Here is a 27,448-nt window from a genome sequence, read left to right as displayed (position 1 = left end):
GAGTAGCTGGTATTACAGGCACACGCCACCATGCCCAGCTAATTTTTTGTAGTTTTGGTAGAGACGGGGTTTCACCATGTTGACCAGGATGGTCTCGATCTCTTGACCTTGTGATCCACCCGCCTCGGCCTCCCAAAGTGCTGGGATTACAAGCGTGAGCCACCACGCCCGGCCATGTATTTTTTAAATAAATTTTTTTGTATATTGTATATTGATACAATTAATATACATTTTTGGACATTGATCTTGTACCCTGCAACCATGTTGAACTTGTTCATTAGTTCTAATAATTTTTAAGTGCACTTCCTTGGGAGTTTTCTTATACAAAATCAGGTAATTAATTTTTGTATACAGATCTTGTATCATGCAACCATGTTGAACTTGTTCATTAGTTACAATCATTTTTAAGTGTACTTCCTTAGGAGTTTTCTTATACAAAATTATGTAATAATTTTGTATATTGATCTTGTATCCTGCAACCATGTTGAACTTGTTCATTAGTTCTAATCATTTTTAAGTGTACTTCCTTGGGAATTTTCACATACAAAATCATGTAATTTGTGAATAGAGAGAGTTTGCCCTTACTTCTTTCCAAGCTATATGCTCTTAATTTTGCCTAACTGCCTAACTAGAACCTCCAGTACAATGCTGAATAGAGGTGTCTTGTTTTTGATATTGTGGGAGAACAATCAGGTTTTGCTATGAATATAATGTCAGCTGAATTTTTGCAGGTGTTCTTTATCATGTTGAGGAAACTACCCTTTATTCCTAGTTTACTGAGAGTTTGTTTTTCATCATGAATAGGTGTTAAACTTTGTGGAATGCTTTTTTTTGCCTCTATTAAGATGACCACGTGAATTTTGTCCTTTATTCTATCTATATGTTATATTATGTTGATTGATTTTCATATGCTAAACCAACCTTGCATTCCTGGGGTAAATCCCGGTTGGTCGTGCTGTATAGTAAATGCTTTTTATATATTGCTGGATTTGTTTTACTAATATTTTGTTGTGTTTTTGTCTCTATAATCATAACAAACATTGGTCTGCAGTTTTCTTTTCTTGTGATATCTTTAAGTGGTTTTTGTTTGGCTGGAGTGCAGTGGTATGGCCTCAGGTCACTGAAGCCTTGACCTCCCATGCTCAGGTGATTCTTCTGCCTCAGCCTCCCAAGTAGCTGGGACTACAGGTACGCACCTCTACACCAGGCTAATTTTTGTATTTTTTGTCGAGACACTGGGATGACAGGCATGAGCCACCATGCCCAATTGATATCTTTGGTTTTGGTATCAGGGTATTACACTCATAGAATGAATTGGGAGATATTCCCTTTTCTATTTTTTGTAACAGTTTGTGAAAGATTGGTATTAATTTTTGCCGGGAGACATTTAAGGTAGATATTAAGTTGGACATAAGAATCCAGAACTCAGGAAAGAGGCTGTGGCTGGAGACCCAGATCTGGGGGAGACGGGGGAGAGAGAGTAAGCCTAGCCCAGAAGAGAACCTGGTAGAGGAGCCTCAAAGCCAGGCGGATGAGATTGTGCAGGGTAAGTGGGAGAAGAGAGGGCCTAGAACAGAGGCATGAGAAGCATCAGCACCACTGGGCATGTAAAGAAAGAAGGTTCTACAGAGGAGACCAAGAACACAGGATCTTGTGGCAGGGATTTTGGTGATCTTAGCCAGAGCCTGTGGTAGGGGTAGAGCCAGCCTGCTGTGTGTTAAGGCAGGACTGGGACCTGAGGAAATGGAGCCTCTCAGGCCTCTGTTTTTTGAAGGAGAAAAGGTTTCCTTTTAGGGGACCTTTTTAAAAGTTTTAGTTTGAGACAGAGTCTCACTCTGTCACCCAGGCTGGAGCGCAGTGGCATGATCTTAGCTTACTGCAACGTCTGTCTCCTGGGTTCAAGTGATTCTCATGCCTCAGTCTCCCAAGTAGCTGGGAACACAGGCATGCGCCACCACATCCAGCTAATTTTTGTATTTTTAGTAGAGATGGGGTTTTGTCACATTGGCCAAGCTGGTGTTGAACTCCTGGCCTCGAGTGATCTGCCCGCCTCAGCCTCCCAAAGTGCTGGGATTACAGGAACGAGCCACTGCACCCAGCCCTTTTAGAAGCGCCTTTTTTGAGAATGGGGATGAACCTGAAACTCCAGCTGGGCCCAGCTTCCACAACAAGACGCCCTACTTGGATTCATCCTGTGATTCCAGGGACAATAAATTTATCTGTGTTTCTTCTGGTAAAGGTGAGGGCCCCTGGGGCTCATTGAAAGGACTGTAAGAAGGGGTTCCCTTTGAGATTCTGGTTTTGCTGTAAGGTTTATTCTGGGAGGAGTGGGCACATCACAGGAAATATGACTGTCAAGGGGTGATATGAATGAGGGAAACCTTCGAGACAGGGAGCCTCAGAAAGCTCCTGGGGAAAGAGTAAGGCTCTAGCTCAACCCGAGACAAAAGAGACCAACCCCGAAGCTGAGTTTTGCTACAGCAGCTCCTCCAACAGAGGCCAGGACAGGCTGCTTCTCTCCACAAATGAGGAGAACCATTGCCTCACCAGACCATGCATAGAGGAGTAGGGGGAGATTAAGGAGCTTCTCCTGGTCATTCCCCAGCTTCAGCCCTGCACCCCAGAGCCCCTGCAGCTGGGCTTCTCCCTTCTCCTCCTTTCAGCCCACCTTTCTGTCCTTGCCTAAGCCCCCAGCCTCCTTGTCACCTTCACTGCAGGGAAGAACACAGATGAAGGCATAGGCAGAAGGCTCACCAGAGGGCTGCCCTGAGGGCCACATACACCCAAGGGAGAGGGGATCTGGGTGGCATGGGCTTCAGGCCAGCCTGGAGGCTGCTTGGGTGACTTCCTTGCTTTGGAGAAGAATGCAGCTGTTTGGGGTAAGATCTTAACGAGAAAACCAGAACCTACCCCTGTCCTGAGCACTCATTCCTGGGGGAGCCTCTTATGACTGAGTCACCCTTTCCATGAAGAACCTGCATCGGGTTTCTCCTATCACCTTCCTTCCCATCACCCAGGGCGGGGAAGGGGCAGACCTGGCTGAGCAGGGCCACACCCAGCCACATCCCAGGGGTCAGTTACTCCATCTTCGGAAACCTGGGTGGTGGCTGGTGCATCTGGGTTCCCTCCTTCCCCCAGCCGAAGTCCCTGCCCCGAGCCTTGTCCCTGGAGGGCTCAGCCCTGCTCTCTACCTTCTCGGGGGACTCTCGGCCCCAGCAGAAAGCACAACTCCAAGGCCACCTGCCACCCGTCCCCAGCACTGAGTTCAGCCTGTGCCACCCAGGACCCAGTGCTTCTGGGCCTGGCATTTCCCCTTTGGCAAGAGAATGAGAGAAGATGTGACTGCGCTCCAGGAACAGGAAGTGCCATTTGGATACCAGATAAAGAGAATGAGTGCATTTATTCACACACAGAGGCAGATGAGGGGCTCAGGGTTTGAACTCGATGACACTGACAGCAATCCGGGCCGCCCGCTGTAAGGCTTCAGCCATGTGAGGCTTTTCGTGAGGCTCCACCTCCATGGCACGGAAGGTGGGCACGTACACCTGCAGGACCTTGCGGCCCTCGGGAGCCTCCGCCAGCATGGTGAGGGCCTTGGTGGCATTCAGGCGCGCTACGGTCATGGGGGAGTGCAGCAGCTCCAGAAGCGGGCCAATGGCTTCTGCCTCCAGGGCCGCATACTTCCCTGCAGACCACCAACACAGGGCATTCCTAACAGCCCAAGAGGCCCTCTTCTCACCCTGTCTCACCCTATCATTCTCCTGACCCTCCTCCTTGTGCAGTCTCAAGGGATTTATGCCTGGTTTATGCCCCACCAACATGCTCTCACCCTCAGGGCTCTTGCACCCTCACTGAGTCCAGCCTGGGCCTGGCCCCTTCATCTCCTGCCTTTCCAGCCCCAACTGGCTCCTCTCCATCCACCCTTGTTCCTGCCCAGGAGTTCAAATGCAGCCTGGGCAACATAATGAGATTTCATCTCTGTAAAAATTTAAAAATTAGCCGGATGTGGTGACAGGTGCCTATAGTCTCAGCTACTCAGGAGGTTGAGGTGGGAGGATCATTAGAGCCTGGGAGTTGGAGGCTACAGTGATCATGACATTGCACTCCAACCTGAGTGACACAATGAGACTCTGACTCTTAAAAAAAGGAAACCCAATAGTTCATTTATGTTGCCAATATTTCTTATATACCTACTCTGCACAAAACACACATGGTTCCCTGGAGATGCCCTCCACAGCCCTTCACTGCCCCTTCCTGCTGTCCTTGCCGGCCCTACCCTCCTGCAGTGCCCAGCAGACTCTCCCCTTTGCTGGTGGAACCTCTCAGCCTGGGCTCTGCCAACTCCCATTGTCCTTGGGGTTGATCCCAAGCCCTTCCCAGAGGAGGCCTGTCCCGTGTGTGTGCCCCACCCATGCTGAACTTCTCCTCCACATCCTTCATCACTGCCTCCCAGGGCCTGACATATGGCAGGGGCTCCGGGACCCTTAGCTGGAGTGCCAGCTTGGGAATAAATGGCCTCGCCCCCCTGGGTCCCAGCATCTTGTGTCTTGAGCTCCGTGGCCCTCCAAGCACTCCTGCAGGAAGGCTGGACCAAGAAGGACAATGGGCTGAGGCTGCCCCAAGATAAACATGCATGGGGGGCCCCCACTACCATGCAGTCAGCATCCTGACTACACCAGTAAAAGAAGGGACTGCAGACTCCAAGAAGGCCCCAACCTCTCCCCATCTGCATGCCTCAAGCAGCATTAGGGTCAGGTGTGGGAGGCTGATTACAAATCCAAGCCCAGATGATCCTTCATGGAACTCAAAGGAAGCACAGGGCCCCAAGCTGGTGGGTGCGTGGGGGCCAGAAGGAAAGTCAGATGCTTTCAGGGGTCCTGGGAGTGCCATGCCCCAGACTGCCAGGTGTGGAATAGTCCAGGGTTCTTCCGTTAGCCCAGGGTTGTGTGACTCAGAGGAAAGCCTGACTGGCTGAGAGTCCCTCGGGGAGATAATTCTGTATTTGCCCCTTCCCCCAGTTTAAGAAGAATAATTATGATGAATAAACACCATAGAGTCAAAGCCTCCAGATTTGCTTAGGCCTCAGGATAACAGAATCATGAATGGCAAACTAATCAACCCCTGAATCACAGCTCACGAGGGGCCTGGGTAGGAGGTGGGAATTCCAGGCCCAGGGAACAGACTGGTGTGAAGGCACAGAGGTCCGACTGTGAGTGACTGATTAGGGGCCACTGTGCTGGGGAGAAGAGGGAGGGCTGAGCCTTGGACCAAACCTTGAAAGGACATCAGTGATAGGCCAAGGGGAGGGTTTTTTGCAAAGTGTAGGGCTTGGGGGACAATACCCAGCCCCGAGCACAGAAAGTTCATCATGGCTGCTGGCCTGTTGGGGTCTCCTTCCCTGCGGCACCCCCCACCACCTCACCTTCAGTGATCACCGTGGCGAACATCAAGGCCCCAGCAGCGTTAGACCTCACATGCTCCACCGGGTCTTTCAGTAAATGCACCAGGATGGGGATGACGTCAAACTGACACACCTGTTTCTTGCCCACACGAGATATGCTGGATCAGAGAGGGAACAGAGGGGCTCTGCTTGGAAGGAAGAAGCGGGGCACGGCCCAGGAGTGCCCCAGGGAGACACAGAAGAATTGTGTTGGGAATACCCCAGGTGGTCATGGTGGGGATGCTGGAGTGCAGAGGAGCACTGGTGTGAAGGCCAGGAGTGACAGGGCCTCATTCTGAGCCAGCACACAGAAAAGAAACAAGGCATGTTCTCTGTGGCCCCAAATGGGGAAGAGCAAGACCCAGGGGCGTCAACCACAGGGAGACTCATGTTGACTCTGCCTAAAAGCCAGAGCTGCCAGTGATGGGCCAAGCTGCCCCCGACAGCAGTGACTGCTGGGCACTAGGCAACTGCAGCTGAGGACTCAGACCAGGTGACCTTTAGGCCACTTACTCTGGATTAAATGCAGTTGTAGAAAGGAGGGTGATGGACTCCCCAAAACATTCCTGTGAGGGGGTCAATTCTGTCCCCTAAAGAGGAAGGGCTCCCTGGGCCAGGAAACACTATTCATAAGCCCTGCAGGAGTGTCACAGTGCAAAGACCCGTGTCACTTAATCAACCTTTCCCAAATGTAGCCACCAAAGAACACTCATTTTTGTAGAACTCTTAATGACCTCAAAGACACAGGTGTTCCCTGGGAACACAGATTGGGAAATGGGGTTGGCCAGCCATGAGCTGTGACATTGGGAGGCTGTGGAGCTTTCAGGACAGTGGGCCTCAACCCTGAAGCCCATGATCAAAGATGCAGAGTCCTGGGCCCCACATGCAGGGATTCCCCGATTCATTCACACAGCCAAGCTGGGTTTCTCCAGCTCAGTGCTCTTTTGGGCCAGATAATTCTCAACCGGGGGCCAAAGCTCCCCCACTGCAAACCCTGGGTCTAGAGCAGCAAACAGAGGAAAGCCCTATCCTCAGGAGCTCCCCTTAGGGATGACACACAAAGTAACAGCAGGGATGGTGGTCACAGTGGACAAAGAAGGACGGGGATGGCGGGGAGGTTGCAGTTTCAGACAGAGAGCTTTCTCCTGGAAAGCTACTCTCTTGGTTCCACAGAAAGGGGACCTCTGAGCAGACCTAAGAATGATGGGGCTGGGATGGAGCCTGGGAATCTGCATTTTCACAGACCTCCTGGGGGTCAGGGTGAGGGCCACACTTGCAGAAATAATGGCCTGGGCCTCTAGAGAGACTCTCAGAAGAAGAGTAGCCAGGATTTAGGGAAGGCAAGAGGCCGCCACTAAAGAGACATAGTCACAGCTAAGGCAGGGACTCCAGCAATCAGTGGCCAGCCCGTCGTCATGAAGAGGGGCCCAGTGTGGGAACACATACTGCACCCCGCCCCTGCAGCTTTGAGGCTTTGTGTTCAGTTTACAGGCCAGGAGGTGGACCATGATCCTGTGTGACCTGGGGTGAGAGACAAGACCCTGCCTCCGTTCCCTCACCTGTGAAGGGAGACATCGCCTCCCTGGAGGGTTGCCTAAATGTGAGGTTTGCAGACAATGCCTGGCACAAAGGAGCCACTCAGTGACCACTGGGTGTCATGATCATCACCAGTGCTTCTCCTGTCCTGGCCTTCCTCATGGGGAGGGAGTGCCCAATCATCTGGCTTTGTCTAGGCTGAGAGGTTTCCTGGGACACAGGACCCTCCCAGGTCAACAGGATGGTAGTCACCCTAGGGGGGGAGGTCATCCTCCCTCCCAGCTCCTTCCTGCCCCCAGCCACAAGCAGGCAAGAGGAAGCAGGCCCAGGGTGGCCACCCTTGAGCCCTGGAACAGCCCAGCTCCAGTGCTTTTTCCCAGCCTTGGCAGAAACCCAGCTTAGGCCAGGCCTCACCTGACATTAAGGAGCGCACGGGCAGCCTTGCTTCGGATGTTCTCATTGGTGCTGATGAGCTTCTGCTTCAGGATGGGCACCACGTTGCTGTTCAGCGCCTCGGTGGCATCTTCCCGCAGGCAGAGGACCAGAGTGTCTAGGATGAGCTCCTGGAACTCCTCCTCCGCTTCCCCCTGCAGCTTCCGTACCAGCGGGAAGATCAGACCTTTGCTGATGATCTCTTCAGCCCCTACAGGACAGGAAAGGATGCTGAGGGCAGGCTAGCCATCCACCCACCCATGCCAGTTGGCCTACAGGGCTCAGGGAGGGTCTTGCAGAGCCAGTGAGTGGGTTTGACAAAAGGACTTGCAAGTGCCACACACACACACACACACACGTCCCGCCTGGCCAGGGGTCAGGTGGCTGCAGTGACAGCCACATCAGGGCCTGAGGGTGGAGGCGCAGAGGATCCAGGAAGGCCAGTCTTTGGTCACCAGTGTCTCAGGGGGCATCCCCCAGGGCAGGCACACAGCGGCCCAAGAGGCAGCAGGCACCCCTCAGAGAGCCGGCAGCTCACTCCTGTGGGGCCCAGGCAAACCAGGAGACCTCCACTCTTCCCTCCCCCTGCCCCAGAGTTGGGGAGCCAGCCAAGCACCCTCTTCCCATCCACCAAAATATTTCGAAGCTGCTGGAGACCCCACACTAGTCTGACTGGACCTTGAGACGAGCTTGAGTTCGACTCTGAGACGGACACCTAGAGTGTCTCACACACAAAAAGGAGCTGTGCCCCAACTAAAGGTGTTGGGAAGCCAGGGGCTCTGGCCAAGGAGTCTTGAAGGGACCTGGGGCTCTGTGGGAAGGGGGCTCCACATGTCACAGCTGGGGTGCAGGTACTAGAAGCAGCACAGTAAGGCAGGACTCTCCCATAAACAAGCCCCACCTGACTCCTCCCTTCCCTCCTGAGAAATGTCAGCAAGCGGCTGCCTAGAGAACCCAGAACCCAGGCACAAGTGGCATCCCAAGGAGCCCAGGACAGTGGGCAGAACAGCCCTCCTGAGTCTCTGAGATAAGGAGCACAGAGAATGTGTGCAGAGTGCCCTTCCCTATAGCACATGGCTGCCCTCACCACTGCCCTACAGCCGGGCCTCTCCCCAGACTCCCTGCAGCCCACTGCCCACTGCAAAGCCATCTACAGGCTCTAGGAAGGTGGCCACCAGCAGACACCTCTTTCTTCCACCCTCCCCAGCTAAACCCTCCAATTTACATTTACTCTAGAGAGAGAAATAAACAGGTTAATTAGCCTAAAGGTCTCCAAGTGCCAATTAGTACCAGGGACTTCCTCTTTGAAGACATCACCCCAGTCTTCTTCCCTCACTCCCTGAGGACATCAAACGGCAGGTGCCCAGGGTGATGGTGTAGAGAGGCGGAGCAGGGTGCTGAGTGGCTCTTACTACCCCCCATGTCTCATAATGTCCAGCAGCTCCCAGTGCCTCATCCCCCAGGTCCCCTGGTGTCCGGTGGCTCCCAGTGCCCCTGGCCAGCTTCTCACTGGGTTGTCAGATGGAGCAGCTAGCTCTGCCTCATTTGTTCCCTGGGCTCCGATTCCCCAGGAAAAGCGGGTTCCTGTTACTTCTAGTGTGTTGGGCTTTTTTATTTAACACACACAGATTTCAAAAAAAGCCTAGGTCTTATTCTAAACATATCCTTTCCAAGCTGTGTGACTGTGGATGAGTTACTTAACCTCTCTGAGCCTAGTTTGCTTATCACTTAAATGAGCCTACCTGGCAGGGGGTTATGGATGAAAATGTGTTCCACATGCCATGGATTTCCTCATCCATACAAGGGTCTGTCCCTGTGTGCCCAGAACATGTGGGCCTAGGGTGGCAAGAATCTCCTGAATTTCACCAACACTGAGTCCCAGCTACAAGCAAGGGCCTGCAGGGGGTTGAGGGGTGGGATACAAGACAAATGCTGCACAGTTCGAACCCCGCAAAGCCTGTCAGTGCAGAGCCCCCACCGCCTCTCCTAGGGGTCGGATCCTTTCTCTCGCTCAGCTTCCTGCTTTGCCCAGGCCACATACCCGGCCTCCTGCTCCCACTCTGCTTCCCCCTCAGGTTCTGCCCTTGGTCTCCCTACCCATTCCTGGCTATGAAGCCAACTAGTGGTGACCTGGACCGCCCTCTTCCAGCTCACAGCAGGGAGGTGACAATTTGACCTTCTCCGAATTTTGCTGGCAGATGGATGGTCAAGGTTCTGGGACAGGGACACCTGAGCAAAGACCTGGGGGTGAGGAAGTTGTTAATTTTCAAATCAGGGCTAGACTGTGGCCTCATTTGCAACTATCTGAGCTTCCCAGGAAATCCCTGGGACAGGTGTCGCTGCTGGAGCTGCTGGCTGAGTGGGGGGCACAGCTGGGGGAGGGATAGAGAGCTGAGGTCAGAAAAGTCAACATTCAAGGTGATCACCTCCATTGCCCACCTCTCCTTGATGAGGAAAGTGAGGGTCAGAGAGGCAACTTGAATACCCAAGGTCACACAGCAGATGGTGGCAAAGCCAAGCAGGGCCCTCAGCTCCTTGGGTTTTCTCAGTCATTTGTCTTGGACTTCTGCTCCTAGAAATGCTCAGCATGGGGACTGGGGTTCGTTTCGAGACAGAGGGAGAAGATTAAAAATAAAACGCGTGCCGGGTGTGCCTTTCTGCTCGTTCACTTTGCTTCTTTTCAGCTAAAAGAAGAGTCTCGGGCCTGGCTATTTATAACTAACCCAGATCTGCGATGGTTTGCTCAAATGGGGGTGGGGCACGCAGACCCCAGGGAAACAATCTGGGAAACCCACCCAATTGGGCGGCAGCCTGAGAGTTAGCTGGGGGTGGGGGTAGTTGCGGGGGTGGTAGAACAGGTGGGGCACAGAAAACCAGCCAGGATGGGGTGGCACCAGAGCAGGCCAGGCTCTGGGCCATCCATGGTTTAGAGACAAGCAACACATGCCCACCCCACCCCCGGGAAGTGGGAAAACTAGTGGAAGAGTCAGCTGGGGACAGGTCATTATAGAACAGGTTGACATGCGTGTAGACCAGGAATTCCAAGGTCCTAGGGGCTCTGGAGGTGCACAAACAGAGGCCCCAGGGAAGCTGGGTCTCATGGAGGTGGAGGAGAGTCCAGAACAGCAGGGGAACAAAGGTGTGTGTTTGGGCTGGCCTGGCTGATATGTAGGAGTTCAGTGCTTGATGAGTCAAAGAGATCTATTGCGATTAAAGGGTCACGAATGCCTACGGCATGGAGCTCCAGTGATGGGGGTTGGGTCATTTGCTTTGTGGCAGGCTGTGGGGGTGGGTGCTGGCACTGATACCATGTTGAGGGGCCACTCCTCAGCCAGCTGTGCTTGCTGGGTTGGGGAAGTGCTGAGTGGGCTGTCACCATGGCCCCCTTCCTCTGGCTACTACAAAGCCCCAGCTATTGTCTCCCAGCCAATGGGGGCTCAGGACGGTATCTGCACCCAGGTGCTGGTCACAGCCACACCCTTCCTTTCCTGCCAGGGGACTGCACATCCACATATGGCATCTGGGGCCCGCCTTGCCACAGGTGACCCACCTGTCCAGCTTCAGCCTTTCGTGTCCCTGTGCCCTGAACTCATGGCCCACTGATGCCCACTGGGCCTGCCTTTGCTCCAAGGGGTGCTTCTCTGTTCTCAGCTTTCTCGGCTTCCCAGTAGCTGCGAGCATGATTAACAGCTTCTTCCTTCTCTTCCTGTGGCTCTGCTGCTCTCCATTCTGTGGTTCCTGATCACCTCTCCAACTGCTCCTCCATCTTCTTGGTAAGCATCACCTCTTCCTCCAGTGGTCCCCGCCCTCTCCCCTTCTCTCATCTCCCTGGGCCCTGATAATGCCCCGCCACTGTCTCCCAACATGCTCTTGGTCTCCCTGCCGTCTCACAGCCACAGCGGACCCTACACTGAACTTGGCCTCACAGACTGATTTCTGTGCTCACTCCCATTTCCTATGGACTAACTGATGTTTTTGTTATTTGATTATAGGACAACTCACATTGTCTGTGGGAGCATGCCTACTGTAAATAGAAAACAAAAACTTCTCTTCTTTCTCAAACTTAAAATACTAAAGTTAAAACTCTCTAGTGGTTCTTAGGCCAACATCCCCAATCTACTGTCCCTAGCTGGCATCTGTGCATGGGCACTGGCACCAGCCACACTGGTCTTCTCTGGTTTCTTTTTTTTTTGAGACCGAGTCTTGCTCTGTCGCCAGGCTGGAGTGCAGTGGCGCAATTTCGGCTCACTGCAACCTCCACCTCCTGGGTTCAAGCAATTCTTCAGCCTCAGCCTCCCAAGTAGCTGGGACCACAGGCACGTGCCACCATGCCCAGCTACTTTTTGTATTTTTAGTAGAGACGGGGTTTCACCATGTTGGCCAGGATGGTCTCGATCTCTTGACCTCGTGATCCGCCCACCTTGGCCTCCCAAAGTGCTGGGATTACAGGCGTGCGCCACCGCACCTGGCCCTTTTCTGGGTTCTTCCTGGCCTCGCGCTCCTTCACGTCCTGCACCCTCCCTGCCTTGGAACTCACTTCTCTCCCACCCTATGTCACTGGCCATTTCCACTCCTACTATGGCCTCATTCCAAGTATCTCTTCCTTTGGGAAGCTGGCCCAATGCCCAATGCTCCCCCACTCCACATGCCCCCAGAGCCCCAGTGGGTCTCCTCAGATAGCCTCACATGACTGTAATGACCAATCCTTGTTTCTCTTCTGCCCCTGCGCTACAGGCAGAGAGTCTGCCAGAAAAGGGGTAGTCTGAATCCTAGAACTGTGTCTACAACATACCCTGGTGAAGGAGGCTATCTGTAAGTGACTGCCGTGTGAATACAATACTGGTTTGATGCCAGGTGAGATGCCCCTCTCTTACTTTGAGGTGGTCACCAGGGTCAAGTGAGGGAGGTAGCAGCCAGCCCCAGTGGACCTCTCCACAGGCTAGCCCCTATGCCTGGACCACTGGAAAGGGCCATCCCACTCTTGCATGTGGGCTTACCCCTGCAAACAGCTCAGCTCTGACCCCCTGACTCTGCAGTGGAAGCAGCCTCTGGCTATCCTAAGACATGCTAATGTGTATTTCCTATGTGTGTTAACCCTCAGAATCATCCTCTGACTGCAGTCTGTTGCATCCCCTTTTGACAGAAGACGAAAACGGAGGCTCAGGCAGGTAGCACAGCTGCTGGTCTCTGTGTGGTCCTCCTGGGGAGACGTCCAGCCTGACACAGCCTGGTGATGCGGAGGGCAAGCACAAAGAGAAGCCCCTAAGCCATGGGCTGAATTCCCTTGGTCCTCGCTGGCCACCTCCAGCGAGCGCTAGGTTTGCCTCCATGATGCCCGTGACAAATATATGTCCTGCTCCTGAAAGTTTAGGCAGCACCTTCACAGGTGGTCCACGACACTGCGGGTACGTAATGCAATGTTTCCTCACAGCAGAGGAAACATTCCCAGAGAGGTTATGGAATGATGCTGAGATGCCACAGTGTCCAGCTCGCAAAGCCAGGCACATGCCCCTGCCTCTCCCCTACAGAGCTGGGATGGAGGGAACACTCTATCGACCTCTGCTTTGGTCAGTTCCAGGGCTTCTGCTCAAAGAATGGCATGATCCACATAAACTGACCACAAAGGTGTAAGGTGATAAGGAAGGTGTTAGCTGGGAAGGCATCTGCACTTTGCCAGGGATGCTCTAGGATACACAAAGCTTCAGGTTACAAAGAGGAAGGCAGAGAGCAGCATTCATGTCTTGGCCCTCTGGCTTCAGAGTCTTTTAAGCATGGAACTGAGGGGCTCCTGGCCCTGAGGTCCACAGATAGGCTCTGAAATTGAAAGGAGAATTTTGCAGCCTGGGTTCAGCTGCATTTTGCTGAGGGTCTGATGCGTTCTACGAGCTTCCCAAAGGCGCCAATGGCCTTAACTGAACTGGCTCCCTCCCGCTTGTCTGGGCTGGGGGCCAGCTCCTGGGCCCTTCTCCCTCCCTTCCCTCCCAAGGCCACCTTTCCGTGGGCTAGGCTTGCCAGGGACGCCAAAGAGCCCCTGCACGCTGTAGGGGGAGAGCAGCAGAGATGACTGACGCCCCCTCCCATCGCTGCACAAACCTCACCGGTGTAAATCTTTAGGGTTTGCATAGGCCTTTCGCGCGTTCGGGGAAGGAGCGACAATCCAGGGAAGCAGGTGCCACTAGCTTCACTTTACAAACAGAAAGGCTGGGAGAGGTCAGTCAGCTGCCCAAGGACGCAGAGCTCACAAGAGGCCGAGCTGGGTTTGAAACCGAGGAGAGAGAAGGTGAGCCGGGACTGGCTGCGGTAAAAGAGGTCAGGGCCAAGGCTGCCCTCAGTCTGAGGTGGCACCGCTGGCTCGGCTACCAGGCCTCAGGGCAGCGGAGTCTCTGGGACGCCGGCGCGGGGAGCGCGTGCGGGATTGCGGCGCTCGCGGAGCCGCGACCCCGCCCCCGTCCATCCCCATTGGGCTGCTGGCCCGTCCGTCAGCCGCCCTTGCCCAATGGACAGAGGGCCAGCGCTCGTGGCGGGGCGGAGGGGCCCGGCGCGTGGTGCCCGGCGGGCGCGCGGCTCCCCCGGCCCGCGGTTGGCCTAGCAACGGGCTGCGCTCGCGACTCCGCCCCCTGCCGGCGGCGGCGCGGCGCGGGGCGGGCGGACCCGCGGGCGGGCGGCGGGCTGCGGGCGGCGCGGGAGGGCGGGCGGAGGGAGCCAGGCCGGCCGGAGCGTGTGCGCCGCCCGCGGTCCGGTCACGTCCCCGCGTGGGCGCCGCCGCCCGCGTCGTACGGAACGAGGGCGCCTCGGCCCCGCGCTCGCCGCCCCGCCCCGCCCCGCCCTGCCCTGAGCAGCTCGGCAGATGCTAGGTGCCGCGGCCCGGAGGTGAGTGAGCCGACTCGCGGCCGGGCGCGCGCCGCAGAGCCTCAGGGGTCGGGGGCACGGCCGGGGCGTCCACCTCGCCCCTACTCGGGACTTCTCCCAGGCCTTTGTGCCCCGGATCCGCCGGGGCGCAGCGTCAGGGATGCCCGGCAGGGATGGGGGACAGCAAGGGCGGGGACGTCTGCGAGGTGGGCAGGGGGCGGCCTCCGGTCGGGCAGGTGCTGGGAGAGGGTGGCGCCGCCAAGCCGAGGACCCCGCGGGAGGGGGCGGCTGCGGGCCCGGGAGGGTGGACAGAGGGCGCCGGGGATGCTGCGCGGGGCCGCCGGGCGCCCCAGAGCAGCGGCTGGTGCGGAGCCCGGGCGGGCCGGGCGACCTGCGGGAGCGGCGCTGAGGCGGGTCTCCCTAGGGGGGATCAGGGAGGGGCGGCCGGAGCCGACGCAGGGCCTTGCCCTAAACCTAGGCAAGGGCCCCAGAGGCCTGGGCCCGAGGACCGGGGCCCGGAGACAGACGGCTCGCAGTTCTCGGTCACTGCTCTTGCAGCGAGCAGGTTCCTCAGGCATTTAGAGCAAGAGATGAGTATCGACTCACTGCTATTGTAATGTGTTCCTGGCTCAATATTTTTTCCCTTAAAAGGCGGTGGGGGTGTTTGGGGGAGGGGAGTGAGGGCCTCAGGGCTGGCGCTCCATATCCTGCGGGCGATCCGAGGGGCTCTGCCTTTAGGGCGGTGCTGAGCCTTTCTGAATGATGATGGCAGGATTCGGCCTAGGCCGAGAATTAGGGCTCCTGTTACTGAGACAAGAGGATGATGCCAAGCAAGACCAGCGTTCCCCGGAGTCCGTGTTGGGGTTGAGGGACCCGCCTGGTAGAAAGGACTGTGTTGCTTGGGGCGACAGCTGAGCCCCCGACCGGCTCCTTTCTGCCCAAGTGATTTCACTGCCCTGGGGATTGAGCTTTCTGGAGAAGGCTCCTTGGCCAAATTCAATTAAACAAATATTTACTGAGTGCTCACTCCCCCAGGGCCTGGTGCTGGGGTGTACCGGGTGGGAGTGAACTGGGTCTGCCCTTCCAGGACTCATTCCCCACCCCATAGGGGAAGACATCTCCACTCGGTCAAACCCAGCCTTAGTGCAGGTACAGGGGCCTTGGGAGGGACCTCAGAGAGGTGCCCTGGGCTGGGGATCAGGCAAGCCTGTGGGCAATATGACATTTGAACTGGAGCTTGAAGGACATGGGCACAGCTAGGGTGGACATTGAGGGCAGAGAGGAGAATGGGTCGAGGCACTTGGGCAGTTATATCTGATGGGAGCACTGGACATGCCTGGGGAGGAGTAGGAGGTATGGCGGGAAAGTCTGGTGGGGGCTGCATGGGGCTAAGGGAGCTGGGAAGTAGAATGACCCCACTGCTTGCTAGCTGTGGCTGTGGTGGAGACCACAGCTTCCTCATCTGTAAAAGTGAAGCAGTTCCATGACCCCATGAGCTGGGGTGAGCCTGGGGAAAAGCTAGCTTTAAAGACTGGGGAAGGATCCTTGAAGCCTGGGACTGCACTTCCAGACACTTCTCCCTTGGGCACAGCCAGGGCATTGTGTAGCCACCCGGAGTTGCCTGTTTCTGGGGATGATGCTTAGCTGGTGCCTCTGTGCCTCTGGGCTGTGGACGTCTGAAAGCAGTAATCGCAGCAGCCTGGGAGCATCCATCTAGGGGGTACAGTAGGGGTGTGGATGGCCTGGCAGTGCTTGGATATAATATGCACCTTGAGCAAGCCTCATTCTTTAGGAATGAGGAGATGCTGGCATCTGGTTTAAAAGTCTTCCTGTGTGTTCCTCTAACAGACGTTGATTTTCTGAGACAGGAGGTGAATAAGACATAATTTCTCCCCCTCAGAAGCTGGTGTCACTTTCTGCCCTCGGTCTGCTCCCTCATTTCTGGGGATGTTTTTGCTCTCCCTCTGAAGGGGCTGCTCGTTACTCATCTTTGTAGTGTGCCTACCCTCCCTGCTGAACACACATTTGGCTTTGGCCAAGGCCCAGGTTGGTGCAGCGAGAAAAGGGCCTGCCCTCATGGGGTGTGCGGTCTGTGCTGAGCAGGGTGAGCTGCTGTGCTCTGTGCCTGTCAGCTGGACTGTTGCAGGGGCCTGGCATGGGACTGTGAGTTTGGGACACAGGGAATGGATTCCTCCCTCTGTCCCCAGCCTCTCAGGCCTTTTGTTTCCTAGAGTCTCAGGAGGAAAAGTGCTTCAGTCTGGATCCCAGGAGCTTCTAGGACAGTTCTAGGAATTTGCAGGTAACTGGATGGACTTGACAAGGCTGCCCAGTACCCCTGCAGAGAGGCCGGTGGGACAGGAGTGCTGAATATAGCAATTTATGAATGCTGAATTTAGTCATCTTGTGTGTGAACACACGTGTGCGGCCTCTTTCCTGGAGGCAACGAAGGCAGCCCTGTGCTATCTGTCCCACACTTGCCTCAGAAGACTTAAGTTGGTGTGTGGCGGCAAAGGCGCTCTCGCTGCTGCTCACCATGGCCCATGTGCAGGAGCACTGGAGGAGGCAGGTCAGCATGCTGCTCTCCCGAGCTCTCCAGGAAGGAAACCTGGGGTAGCCAAGCCTCTGAGCACCTGTGAGCACTGTGCTTGGCTGGAAGGAGCACAAAGCAAAATGGACAGAGGCATCCGCGCAGATGCCAAGGGTCAGCCCCAGGCAAAAACCCAGAGCAGAGGCTGTGCTGCTGCCTGGGCAGAATGGGGAGTGACATGGGAGCACCCAGACTCTTGTGGTCCCATGGTGGTGAGGTGCGAATTCCAGTCCAGGCAGCAGAAGACCTGGGGTCAGGCCCTGGCCCCAACACCCTAGGTCCAGCCCTTTTTTCTCTGAGCCTCATTGTCCTCATCCATACCCAAAGCCAAGAGTGCCCTGCCCTGTCCCCACACTAGGCCCCAGCCCCACCCCATGCATTTGGCTCCTTCGTGCGAACACCAGCAAGGGAGGCTCTTCACAGGAGTGAACCAGCAGGGACTGCTTGACAGATCCTGGAGCACGTAGGAGACATGAGCCCTCTGGACTGAGCCCGAGGAGCAGAACTTCACACAATTCATCCATTCATTTGTTCAGCCAACATTTACCAGTGCCTGCTGCATGCCAGGCACTGTGTCAAGTGCAGGGGTACAGCAAGGACATGGCATCCACTCACAGCACTCACACCAGACGGGCAGGGACTGACAGTAACACGTGTGTAACTGAGTGCCACACTGGAGAACACTAAAGCAGAAGGTGGAGGGCAAGGGATGGGGGTGGGGAGGGCGGACGCAGTGCCTTGGAGAAGTGCTGGGTGAGTGGTGTGGCTGAGCAGGGGAGGGACAGCAGGTGCAAAGGCACTGAGCAGACACTCCCTGGCCCCTGGAGGCCCTACCAGAGTGGCTGGCACCCAGTGTAGGGGCGTGGGTGGGGTCTCAGGGCCAGGTCCTGCCGGACTCAGCAGGCTCCAAGGAGACAGGAAGACCTTGGCAGGGTTGGAGCAGAGAAGAGACTGGAGCTAATTTACACCTTGAAAAGATCTCTCTCTGAGGTGGGAGAATAGGCTAAGATGGGGCAAGACTGGGGGCTATCAGGGCCCATTGCAACATTCTGGGCAGAGAGGCTACTGACTCAGGGGTGGGAGCTCAGGAGGCCCTGAGAAATGCAGGCGGGAGATTTGTTTTTAAAAGCTGCACCTTTTAAAGGACAGCTGCAGCTTTGGTCTGAGCCAGTAGAAGGACAGAGCTGGTATTGGCTGAGAAGCAAGATGCAGAAAGACCCATTCTTGAGAGGTGGGGAATTAGGAGGTGGCTCTGAGACCTAGGGAGCCATCGATGGGCACATGTGGCCAGAGGGAGAGTGAGGCTGGAGGTGGCAACCTGGAGCCCTTGGCACTGAGGTGTGTGGGAGACCAGGGACCATGTGAGGTCACTTAGGGTTCAAGGGTAGATAGGATCAGAAGAGGCTGAGCTGGGCCCCAGGGCCTCCACTGTGGGGAGGATGAGTTGAGAAGCATCCAGAAAGAGAGACTAAGGATTGGCAAGCAAGTAAGGTGGAAGCACAGTCACAGTGGTGGCTCGGGGGGCTGGAAAAGGGTGGGTCTCAGAGGGCAGGTCCCCTGTGTCAAGCAGGCAGGGCATGCCCAGGGACTGAGCAATGCGGGCACAACTGGCCACATGATTTTTGGGGCCCCCTGTTTGAAAATGATTAAGGGCCTGACATGATGGCCCACACCTGTAATCCTACATTCTGGGAGACTGAGGTAGGAGGAGTTTGAAGCCAGGAGTTTGAGACCAGCCTGAGCAACATAGTAAGACCCTGTCTCTACAAAAGTAAAACTAAAATTATGCAGTTTGAAACAGTGACAGCAGAACATTAAAACCATATGGATGCCCAAGTGAGTGCCCAGGAAGCTGGCTGGTCACGGGGACCTAGAGGATAATACTGGGGCTGTGGTGGCCCCTGTGGAGATGGAAGGCCTGGAGGGTGGGCTGCAACCTGCCCGCTGCCCACTCCCCACAACATTTCTCCTCCCTTGCCGGAATGGGCGGCTGTGTTGCGTTGGGTTCTCAGGGCCACTGGAGTCAGTCAGGCTCGGCCTGTGAGTTTCACCTTGGCCCCTTGGCCCAGGGAGCCCAAAGTGACTGTGTTGCTTCTTGCCTCTTGGTCTGTGAACCCTCAGCAGCCCCTGGCCCCTGACCCCTGGCCCCGTGGGCAAGAGGCAGCAGGAGGCACACCTCGAGGTTGAGGTCCAGATGGTCCCATCGGCAGGCCCTGGACCAGCACGGCCACAGCTTCACACAGCAGTGGCTTCTTCGCATTCATCTCTTTTCCAAAGGAACCTGCCACATCACAGAGTTTTGAGTTATTTGCTTCTAAATTAAGGTATAACTCTCTTTTAGAGACGTCCCTGGAGAATCCATCAAAAAGTGCTAAGAAGCGAGACTGTTAAAAGCCACAGTGCAGGGAGGGGACTTACAAATAGTGTCAAGCCCGGGGGTGTTCCTTCCAGCAGCCTCCAACCAGAAACACACCCTGTCCCCAAGGGCTCAACCAGCCTTCTCGTGGCCATGGGGGCCGCGGTCAGAGCAAGCCTTTCAGGAGACCCCTGGCCCCTGGGATGGAGAGCTGCCAGGACAGGGATCCCTGAACCCCTTCCTGAGGTCTGCCTTGTGAGTCATGGAGGACAAGGTCCTCTGAGGTGTGGACAGTAGGCCTCATGTGCCCAGTGCCTTAGTAGGTCTAGACAGCCCCACGTCTGGGCAGCATGGCCCTTTCACCCTGGTTGGTCATAGGAAGGGTGGCTGAGGAGGACCAGCAGGGCAGGCTGTGCTGGGGGCTGACATGGCAATGAGGGCTGGCTCTTGGGCTGTGGCCCCTGCTCCAGACAGGGCTGGTGGGGCCTCTAACTAGGACAGCACCATGTTCCTGACCACGTTTCCTGTGCCCCTTCCTGCTGCTATTTTTTCCCCCTTAGCACTCGCCACAGCATGACCCGCTCCCTGTTTGATTCATTCGTCATGTGTGTTTATGTATGCTCCACGAGGGCAGGGACGTTGCTGAGTCACCATTGAGAACCAGCGCCCAGGGAATCACTGTGGAGGGAGTGGGCATTTGCAGACAGGCACACCTGAGTGTGCCTGTCCAGCCCCTTTTGCCCTGGGGCTGGTCTGTACGCTCTCACGCTGCAGAACTCCTGCTCCAGCTCAACCCTCTGCTCCTAAGAGGTTGTGCTTTTGGGTCCCCAGAGATGTGTCTTTGGGCCTCAGGTCTGGCCACCAAACAAAAATGACCCTCAGGTGAATGCTACCAGCTGGGCCCCGTCAGGCCCAACTGTGGGTCATTCTCAAGCCAGAGGCAGGTGGACAGATGCCTTGGGCTGATGTCAGGCCCTCAGTGATGCGTTGTGACTCTGTAGGGCCTTGGTCAGACACAGGGATTCACGGGTGATGACCTGCAGAGGCATGTCTGTGGAAAACTGTCCTAAGGGGGTGAGCCAAGACCCTGATGATGTAAAGGAACAAGGTGATGGTACAGTGGCCTTTCCAGGTGGCCCCGATGCCCCAAGGTCAGGGAGTAGCCTCTCAGGCCAGCAGAGGAAGTCAGGGCAAGGGACGGCACCAGGCCTGGGTGGAAGTCCAACTCTGCCTGTGATGGTGACCCTGTGAATGCTTTCCACTCTCTGGGCCTTGGTTTCCTTGCCTTTGAGCTGGAAGCTCTGGGCTGGGTCAAGGGTACAGATAGTTTCCTTTCTTATCTCAACTCTGAAGTGGCTGCCTAAAGCACACTGTGCTGAAGAGGATTCTAAGGCTGTGCTGCAGCCCAGAGGGAAAGAGCCATGGCTGATTAGTGATGTCTGCAGCAGGCATGGGAGGCAGGATTTAGACGAGCTTGCCAGTGACTGGTGAACCTCACCACTGTGTCCCCCTCCTAACTAGCAGCTTTAACCCACCCTGTCTCTCCTTACATACACTTTCCTTAGGGACACCAGTGTTGACCCCTTATTGGGAAGGACTGGCCTCCCTCTTCCTGAGTCCCATGAGCAGCGCAGGTCATTGTTTGCTGACTGTTTCTTCTCTCATTTGATGCTCAACTCCCTGCAGTGACCTCAGGATCCAACCCCATGCTTGGTCCATGGCAACCTCTTTCTGTACACTGAATGAATGACTGAGTAAGTGAATGAGTGGCGGAGAGTCAACCGCTCTACAAGGCCAGGAGCCTTCTCTTGGGTGTACACCTGGTGCTGATCTGTTCCAGCAGGGAGCCCCTAAAAGCCTTCCTGGAATTGGGAGGCTGGATGACCATGGAAACAAGGTGCTAAACTGTGTGGTTTCAGCTCCAGGTGTTGCAAGAGTAGGGTCAGCAAGGGAGGAGGGGGCAAGGTGACCAAGGAGGGCTAAGGCATGTGTCCCAGGCTCTGTGTCTGTGGGGCTCAGTTGTCCTGTCTGACGTTGGCTATGGAACAGCTTACCAGGCTTCCCCAGGGGTGAAGATGGGAAAACCTTCCAAGCTGCCAAGAGGGGCCTTCTGAAGACCCTGGCTCCAGCACACCCTGACCCCCATGAACTGGTGGTACCCCACCTCTACTCTTCTTGTACCCCCACACTAGTGTGACTGTAGCCCTACTCCTAACTGTGGCTAGGCCAGGGGAGGAGCAACTCCACCATAAGGGCTTGGTGCCTCCTCCTGCCTAACTCTGCATGGCATGTCCTCTCCACTCTGGCCTTAGCTGCCCCAGCTGCATGTGGCCTCAGGCCAGCCCCACCCACCCCTCTTGCTTCCTGTGGCCCTGTGGGGTAGCTACCAGGACCCCTGCTGGTGAAGGCGGGTACGGGTGGCCTGTCCCCGAGCTGGGCTTTCCTCCAGCATGGTCACCCCCTCACCCGCTCCGTTACCTCTGATATGCTGTGCAAACATATTTCTCGATAAAATGCTGGGAAGAAAAATAATTAGAGTGTTGCCTCCATTATCCAATTTCTGATTAATCAAACTCTCTTTGTCCTCGGCCAAAATCTATTCATTTCCCTTAAACACTGGGCCAGTGCCAGGCATTGATTTCCTCTATGATAACGCCACGCATGCAAGCACAGACGTGCCCAGACTGGCCCCACCCCGTGGCTGGAACTCAGAGGCACTGGTGAGGCTGCCCTTGTCCCCCCAACACTGCCCACCTCCCCAGGGATCCTCCTGACCACACTGACAACCCCTTCTCTGCTGTGGCTCCCAGAGTGCTTGACCTCAGTCTCCAGTGTGTTCGTCTTGCCACACTGGCTATTCTGGGGCTCTCCCTCCTCCCAGGATGGCGTGGAGTGGATAGAAGAGGTGTGGAGGGTGTGGCCACTGCAGTCCTCAGGGACCACAGTGGATGGCTGCAGCCCCAGGCTCTGGGTGGGCCAGGGTTTGGAGAATTATCCCTATCACTGGCACAGGAGGAAAGCGGAGGGTGAGGGCCAGGGCTTCTAAGAGGGCTGAGGGACCATGCAGTGGATGTGTGGGGTGGGAGCACACTTGCAGGGGCAGCAACAGAAGCCCAGCCCCAAATGGCTTACAAGATGAGGGGACATTCTGGCTCCTGGGCCTGAAGGCTCAATAGTGGGACAGCATCAGGATCGGCCAAGTCCAGGTGGGAGGGTGCTGTACATGTACCCATGTCCACCCAGGGAAGGCCACGGGCTTTTCCAGAAAACCTCCCAGAAGTCCCTGACTATCCCCTCCATGAGCCATGTTGACAGATCTCTCACTCAGTCACTACAAGGGACTGAGATTGATTTATTGGCACCTGCTTGCTGCCAGGTCCATGTATCCCAGGCACATGGGACACATCAGTGAACGAACAGACCAACAGCCCCTGCCCCATGGCACAGTGGGAAAGAAGGGCTCGATAAACACTCTAAGTAAGTTATACAATATGCTAAAAAGGGACCGTGCTTAGGGCAAGGCAGCACATGTGGTGTGGCTGTGTGAGAGTATGGGGGTCATTTTCCATTGTAAACAGGATGGGCAGGGAGGCCTCCCAAGGAGGGGACATCTGAGCTATTGGATGAGGAGGGGGCGTGGACGGCCACTTGGCTTTCTGGACAAAAAGCTTTCTAGAGGAAGAAACAGCCAGTGCAGAGGCCCTGAGTTAAGAGTGAGGGATAGCGCTGGAGAGGCAGCTAAAGGCAGCATGGCAGGGCGGTGGGGGAGAGCATGAGGGTGGGAGTCAGAGAGGCCGGGCATTGCCAAGCCCTGGTCCCCTGGCGGGACTTTGACTTGGAGTCTGCCCTGTGGTTGGCAAGCATGAGAAGTTTTCAAGCACAAGTGAGACACACACTGCCACGTTTTTACAAGGATCCCCCAGCTATTGGTGAAGCTCAGGGTAGAGGGGGCTGGGGACAGCAAGACCAAAGAAGTCTTACTGCTACAAAACAAATGAGAGGCTGGGGCTGTCTGGAGGGAGTGAGTGGTGGAATTCTGGACAGAGTCAAGGCAATTGAGGGTTCCCCTGAAGCCAGCTGGGCCTAGCCACAACCTGAAGTGCCAGCCTCAGTTCTAAAGGAAAGGGACCCAGGGAAGGCATGCTGGCCATGTAGTGGTCATGATGCCCCTAAGTCCCCTGTATAGGAGATGGGGTGGTGGGATGCCACACATTGAGGCAGGGGGCAGGAGGCTGCAGGGCCTCAGAGACCCAGAAGGTGAAATCGGATTCTCCACTCAAGTGAGGGGTCTGGTGGAGTCAGCAGTTTCCTTCTCTGGGGAAACTGGGGGGTACTGCTGTCTCCAAGGCAGCAACCTCTTAGATTTGGCTCTTAATAAAGGCCCCCACTCTTCTCTGCTGTCATAGCCACCTTCCCCTCCATAGGCAGAACCTTTGCATGTTTGTTTATTTATTTACTCCTGGCCCAGAGAAATATCTGGCTTGATTTCCTCCTGAGTCAGTGTTCCTCAGGTGACACTATCACCCCTTGTCTGGTCAGCTATGGTGGCTGTGGGCCAAAAGACAGGACAGGTGGCTGAGCGTGTCAAGAGCCAGGATGGCACAGGGTTACATAGAAGGGCCTCCCTGGTCATCTCATTTCCCCTTCCTTTAGCAGAAGGACACTGGGAGGCCCAGCCAGGGTGGAGCCTGGGGTTGTCTGCAGGGTGGGGACACTGAACACTAACCCCAGTCCCTCCTCCCGTCTGCTTAGACTATGGCTTCAGGATAGGCAGAGAGCTTTGAGGAGGCAAAGAAAGGAGGGCCTGCTTCTAAGGGGAGACTCACTGCAGATCTGCAGGTGCCAGGCTCACAGCTGGGTTGTGGCTGGGCCCAGCCGACCTCAGGGGAACCCTCATTTGCCTTGACTCTGTTCAGGTTGTGAGGAGAGTGTGGGTAAGCCAATCTAGTGGCCTGGGCCAACCAGTGGTTGGTTACTGTGGAGTGCCTGCAAAGGGCCCACAAACACAGAGTCACATGTCCCCAAGCCACGAATCAGTGATGTCTTGCATGTGCACGTGCTATCATTTTTCAGACATTGCAAAAGCTATTGTGATAAATGCAGAGTCATTTACAAGCCTTGCAGAAATCTTGGCATACAAAACCCTTTTTACCTCTGTCATCAGCACTCACTGGATTAATGGGTGCTCTCCCTTCTCACTGTAAAGCATGCTGGCCTGTGTCAGTGCAGGGTGGGCCCTCCAGGGAGTGGGCATTCTCTAGAACCCTCTTGCCCTTCCGCATGCATCCCTTTGAGTCTGTTGTGATTGTCCAAAACCTGTTTTTGCCGGTTACACTCATTGTAATCACGGCCTGGAATACTGTGTCAACTGATGGGCTGTGACTGTATGGAGGGCTTCTGTGGAAATGAAAGTGGATGCTTTGTAAAGCCTCAATGAAAGTCATGGATAGGTTTGGTGTGGGCAAGACAATTATGAGTTTGGGGACAGGGAGTCATAACAGCCTCAAGTTCAGATTCCAGTTACTTTGCCACCTCACTTGTGTTGGAAAAAGTAAACGAGGTGTCGTGCAAGGTGTGCTATGATTCAAGCAAGAAGTAGCATCACCCCAGAACCTGCCACAGTACTTCAGGAAGAGTTTGTGTCTGTAAAAGTTGAGAGACATATGAATGTATGTTTATCTGAGTTAAGTGAAAATAAACTACGTGTGTCATTTTTTAGGACTCCCTGCTTTAATTCATTTTTCATTAGATCAACTAGCCAGCAGTCTCAGGTTTGATTGCAACTTTTGGCCATCAACAGTTATTAGAAATATATAGGCCAGGTGCGGTAGCTCACACTTATAATCCCAACACTTTGGGAAGGCGAGGCAGGTGTATTACTTGAGGTCAGGAATTTGAGACCAGCCTGGCCAATATGGTGAAACCCTGTCCCTACTAAAAATACAAAAATTAGCCAGGCGTAGTGGCGGACACCTGTAATCCCAGTTACTTGGGAGACTGAGGCAAGAGAATCACTTGAATCCAGCAGATGGAAGTTGCAGTAAGCCAAGATCGCGCCTCTGCACTCCAGCCTGGGTGACAGAGCGAGACTCTGTCTCAAAAAAAAACACCCAGAAATATATGTGTAATAATGTTGGAATCTGCAGGTTGGTCTTTTTCGTTGTGTCTGTTTATTTTTGTTTTGCATGGGGAGGATTATTCCATAATACTTGGAAAGGCTGTAAACCAGGAGTCTACAACAGAGCCAAGGCCATAGGGGCTGAGTGTGGGGAGGGGGCTGCTTGATGACACTGCAGAGCTCCCATGGCAGGCCAGCCTGGAAGCCCTTCTTTCCCCAGGAGTAGGATTCACAAGGCCCTTGGAGCCCCAGCTCACCCAAGTGGGAGAATCCAGGACAACCTGCAGGGAAGTGTGGGGTTTTCTAGTACAAGGGGACATGGGGAGTGGGCCCAAGGACTAGGAAATGCTGGTTTCACAGAGCCGAGGCTAGCTGGGCTCTCAACCTGGGGTGTGCAGAGTCCACACTGTCTTCCCCCAACCTTCCCCCCAGAAGCTCCCATTTTAATTCAGCAAGGTATGAAGTGGTCAACATCATGTTAAAGTGGGGCGTGAGCTGGGTGGGATGGGAGAGGCAGGCGGGAGACTGGGAGACAGGAGGCTTCAGGGAAGGTGAGAGACTGAGAGAGGAGGGTGGGCAGAAGCTTCAGGAAGAGGACTCTTCACACAGCCAGAAGGAACTGGAAACCACACCAGAGGAGGGGTCCTTAGGGGCTAGCCTAAGGAGAGAGGCAGGTGTGATGTACGTTTGAGAAATATTTGTGGAAAGCAGTAGCAAGAAGCCTGTGGGAGGCCTGGGGTATTGGGGGTGGTGGGGGAAGGTAGACCCAGGTGGAGGGGTCCCAGGGGAATCCAGTAGAGCTGGGCCACAGAGTCCCAGGAAAATCACAGGCTCCCAAAGCAGGCCATGGAACAGCAGCAATCTCAGTTCCTAAGGCCTGTGGACTGCAGAGTGACCCCTTTGCAGGCTGCTGGGAAAGGTCATTTTAGGTAACACTCAAAAGGGAGTGCTGGGGAAGCTTCTGAGCTTTGTACAAATATTTTTTGGTGTTCCTCCATCTACCCATCCATCTGTTCTGCGAATCTTTCACAGAGCACCTGCTTCGGGGGAAGCAGAGCTGGTGCCTGGGGGAGGGAGGGCAGAGCAGGAGCCCAGACCAACCTGCAGTGGGGACCTTGGGGAAACCACACACAAGCCATTGGAGGCGAAGGTGGGAGGAGGGGGTGTGGCCAGGTGTGGCCAGGGAAAGCGCCTGCAGGAGGAGCTGGCAGCCCTGAGGCCGAGAAGGGGCTGGTTTGTGGGGCATCCCTTCCATTTCTTCCCCAAAGGAGGTCCAGTCCCACTGCCGAACCACCGCCACACCACAGCTGTTCAAGGTCATGCGGTCCAGGTGGCAGGCCCAGACTGAGGCCACTGGGGCTCCAGGGATCCTGATGCTGCCATAGTCAGGGGTCCTCATGGGGAAGGAGGTTCTTCCTGAGCTTCACAGGGGTGTGTTTTCAGCTAGGTGGGGTGGAACAGGGCACTGTGGGCGTGGTGGGTGGGAGATGCAGCCAGAGAGGCAGGAACCTTGGTTCTTGTGAAGCTAACAAGGAGGGAAGGATGGGCTAGGCAGGCCGTCTCTCCCCAGAGGACAGCCACTGGGAGGGTAGCTTGTCCCTGCCCCATGTCCAGTGTCACTGGCATTAAGGCAAGTTGGGGTTTTTATCTTCTCCGGAAGATGTGGCTTTTTAGTCCAAAAATACAGGCAGTCCCCAACTTAGGATGGTTTGACCTACAGTTTTTTGACTTATGGTGCAAAAGCAATAAACATGGAGTAGAAGCCTTACTTTGAGTACTCATACAACCATTCATTCTGTTTTTCCCTGTCAGTTCAGTATTCAGTAAATTCTGTAAGATATGGGTTAGATTCTTTTGTCTAACTGCAGGCTAATATAAGTATTCTGAGCACATTTAAGGTAGGCTAGGCTAAGCTATGAGGTTCAACAGGTTGGTGGGAGTCGATGCATTTTCACCTTATGATGACTTTATCAGGACATAACCCCCTCAAGGAGCATCTGTAGGTGTTGTATCAAAAGCCGTAAACTAGGCGGGCTGCGGTGGCTCACGCCTATAATCCCAGCACTTTGGGAGGCCGAGGCGGGTGGATCATGAGGTCAAGAGATCGAGACCATCCTGGTCAACATGGTG

The 27,448-nt window shown here is 55.1% G+C and overlaps 2 protein-coding genes across 3 annotated transcripts in view; one reads left to right on the top strand and one right to left on the bottom strand.

The window, feature by feature from the left end:
- Positions 1–3,381: 3,381 nt before the first annotated feature.
- Positions 3,382–27,448, bottom strand: part of RSPH14 (radial spoke head 14 homolog) — an 80,807-nt gene continuing 56,740 nt past the window's right edge. Inside the window, exons 6-8 of one of the 2 annotated variants that reach the window (XM_017519485.2) lie at positions 7,391–7,619; positions 5,423–5,559; positions 3,382–3,685 (exon numbers count right to left, since the gene is read on the bottom strand). In XM_017519485.2, the coding sequence (XP_017374974.1) occupies positions 3,429–3,685; positions 5,423–5,559; positions 7,391–7,619 (623 nt within the window). In that variant the 3' untranslated portion in view covers positions 3,382–3,428. The remainder of the gene's footprint in view (positions 3,686–5,422; positions 5,560–7,390; positions 7,620–27,448) is intronic. The other variant, XM_017519486.2, reaches the window with a different exon arrangement.
- The window catches only part of GNAZ (G protein subunit alpha z), a 53,407-nt gene continuing 40,023 nt past the window's right edge, over positions 14,065–27,448 (top strand). Inside the window, exon 1 of the mRNA XM_017519484.2 lies at positions 14,065–14,278. The gene's annotated coding sequence lies outside the window, so the exon portion shown is untranslated. The remainder of the gene's footprint in view (positions 14,279–27,448) is intronic.

The sequence above is a fragment of the Cebus imitator genome, unplaced genomic scaffold (assembly GCF_001604975.1).
Source record: "Cebus imitator isolate Cc_AM_T3 unplaced genomic scaffold, Cebus_imitator-1.0 Scaffold750, whole genome shotgun sequence".
Taxonomy (NCBI): domain Eukaryota; kingdom Metazoa; phylum Chordata; class Mammalia; order Primates; family Cebidae; genus Cebus; species Cebus imitator.
Note: the sequence above shows the minus strand (reverse complement) of the source record. Positions and strands in the feature narration are given on the sequence as shown.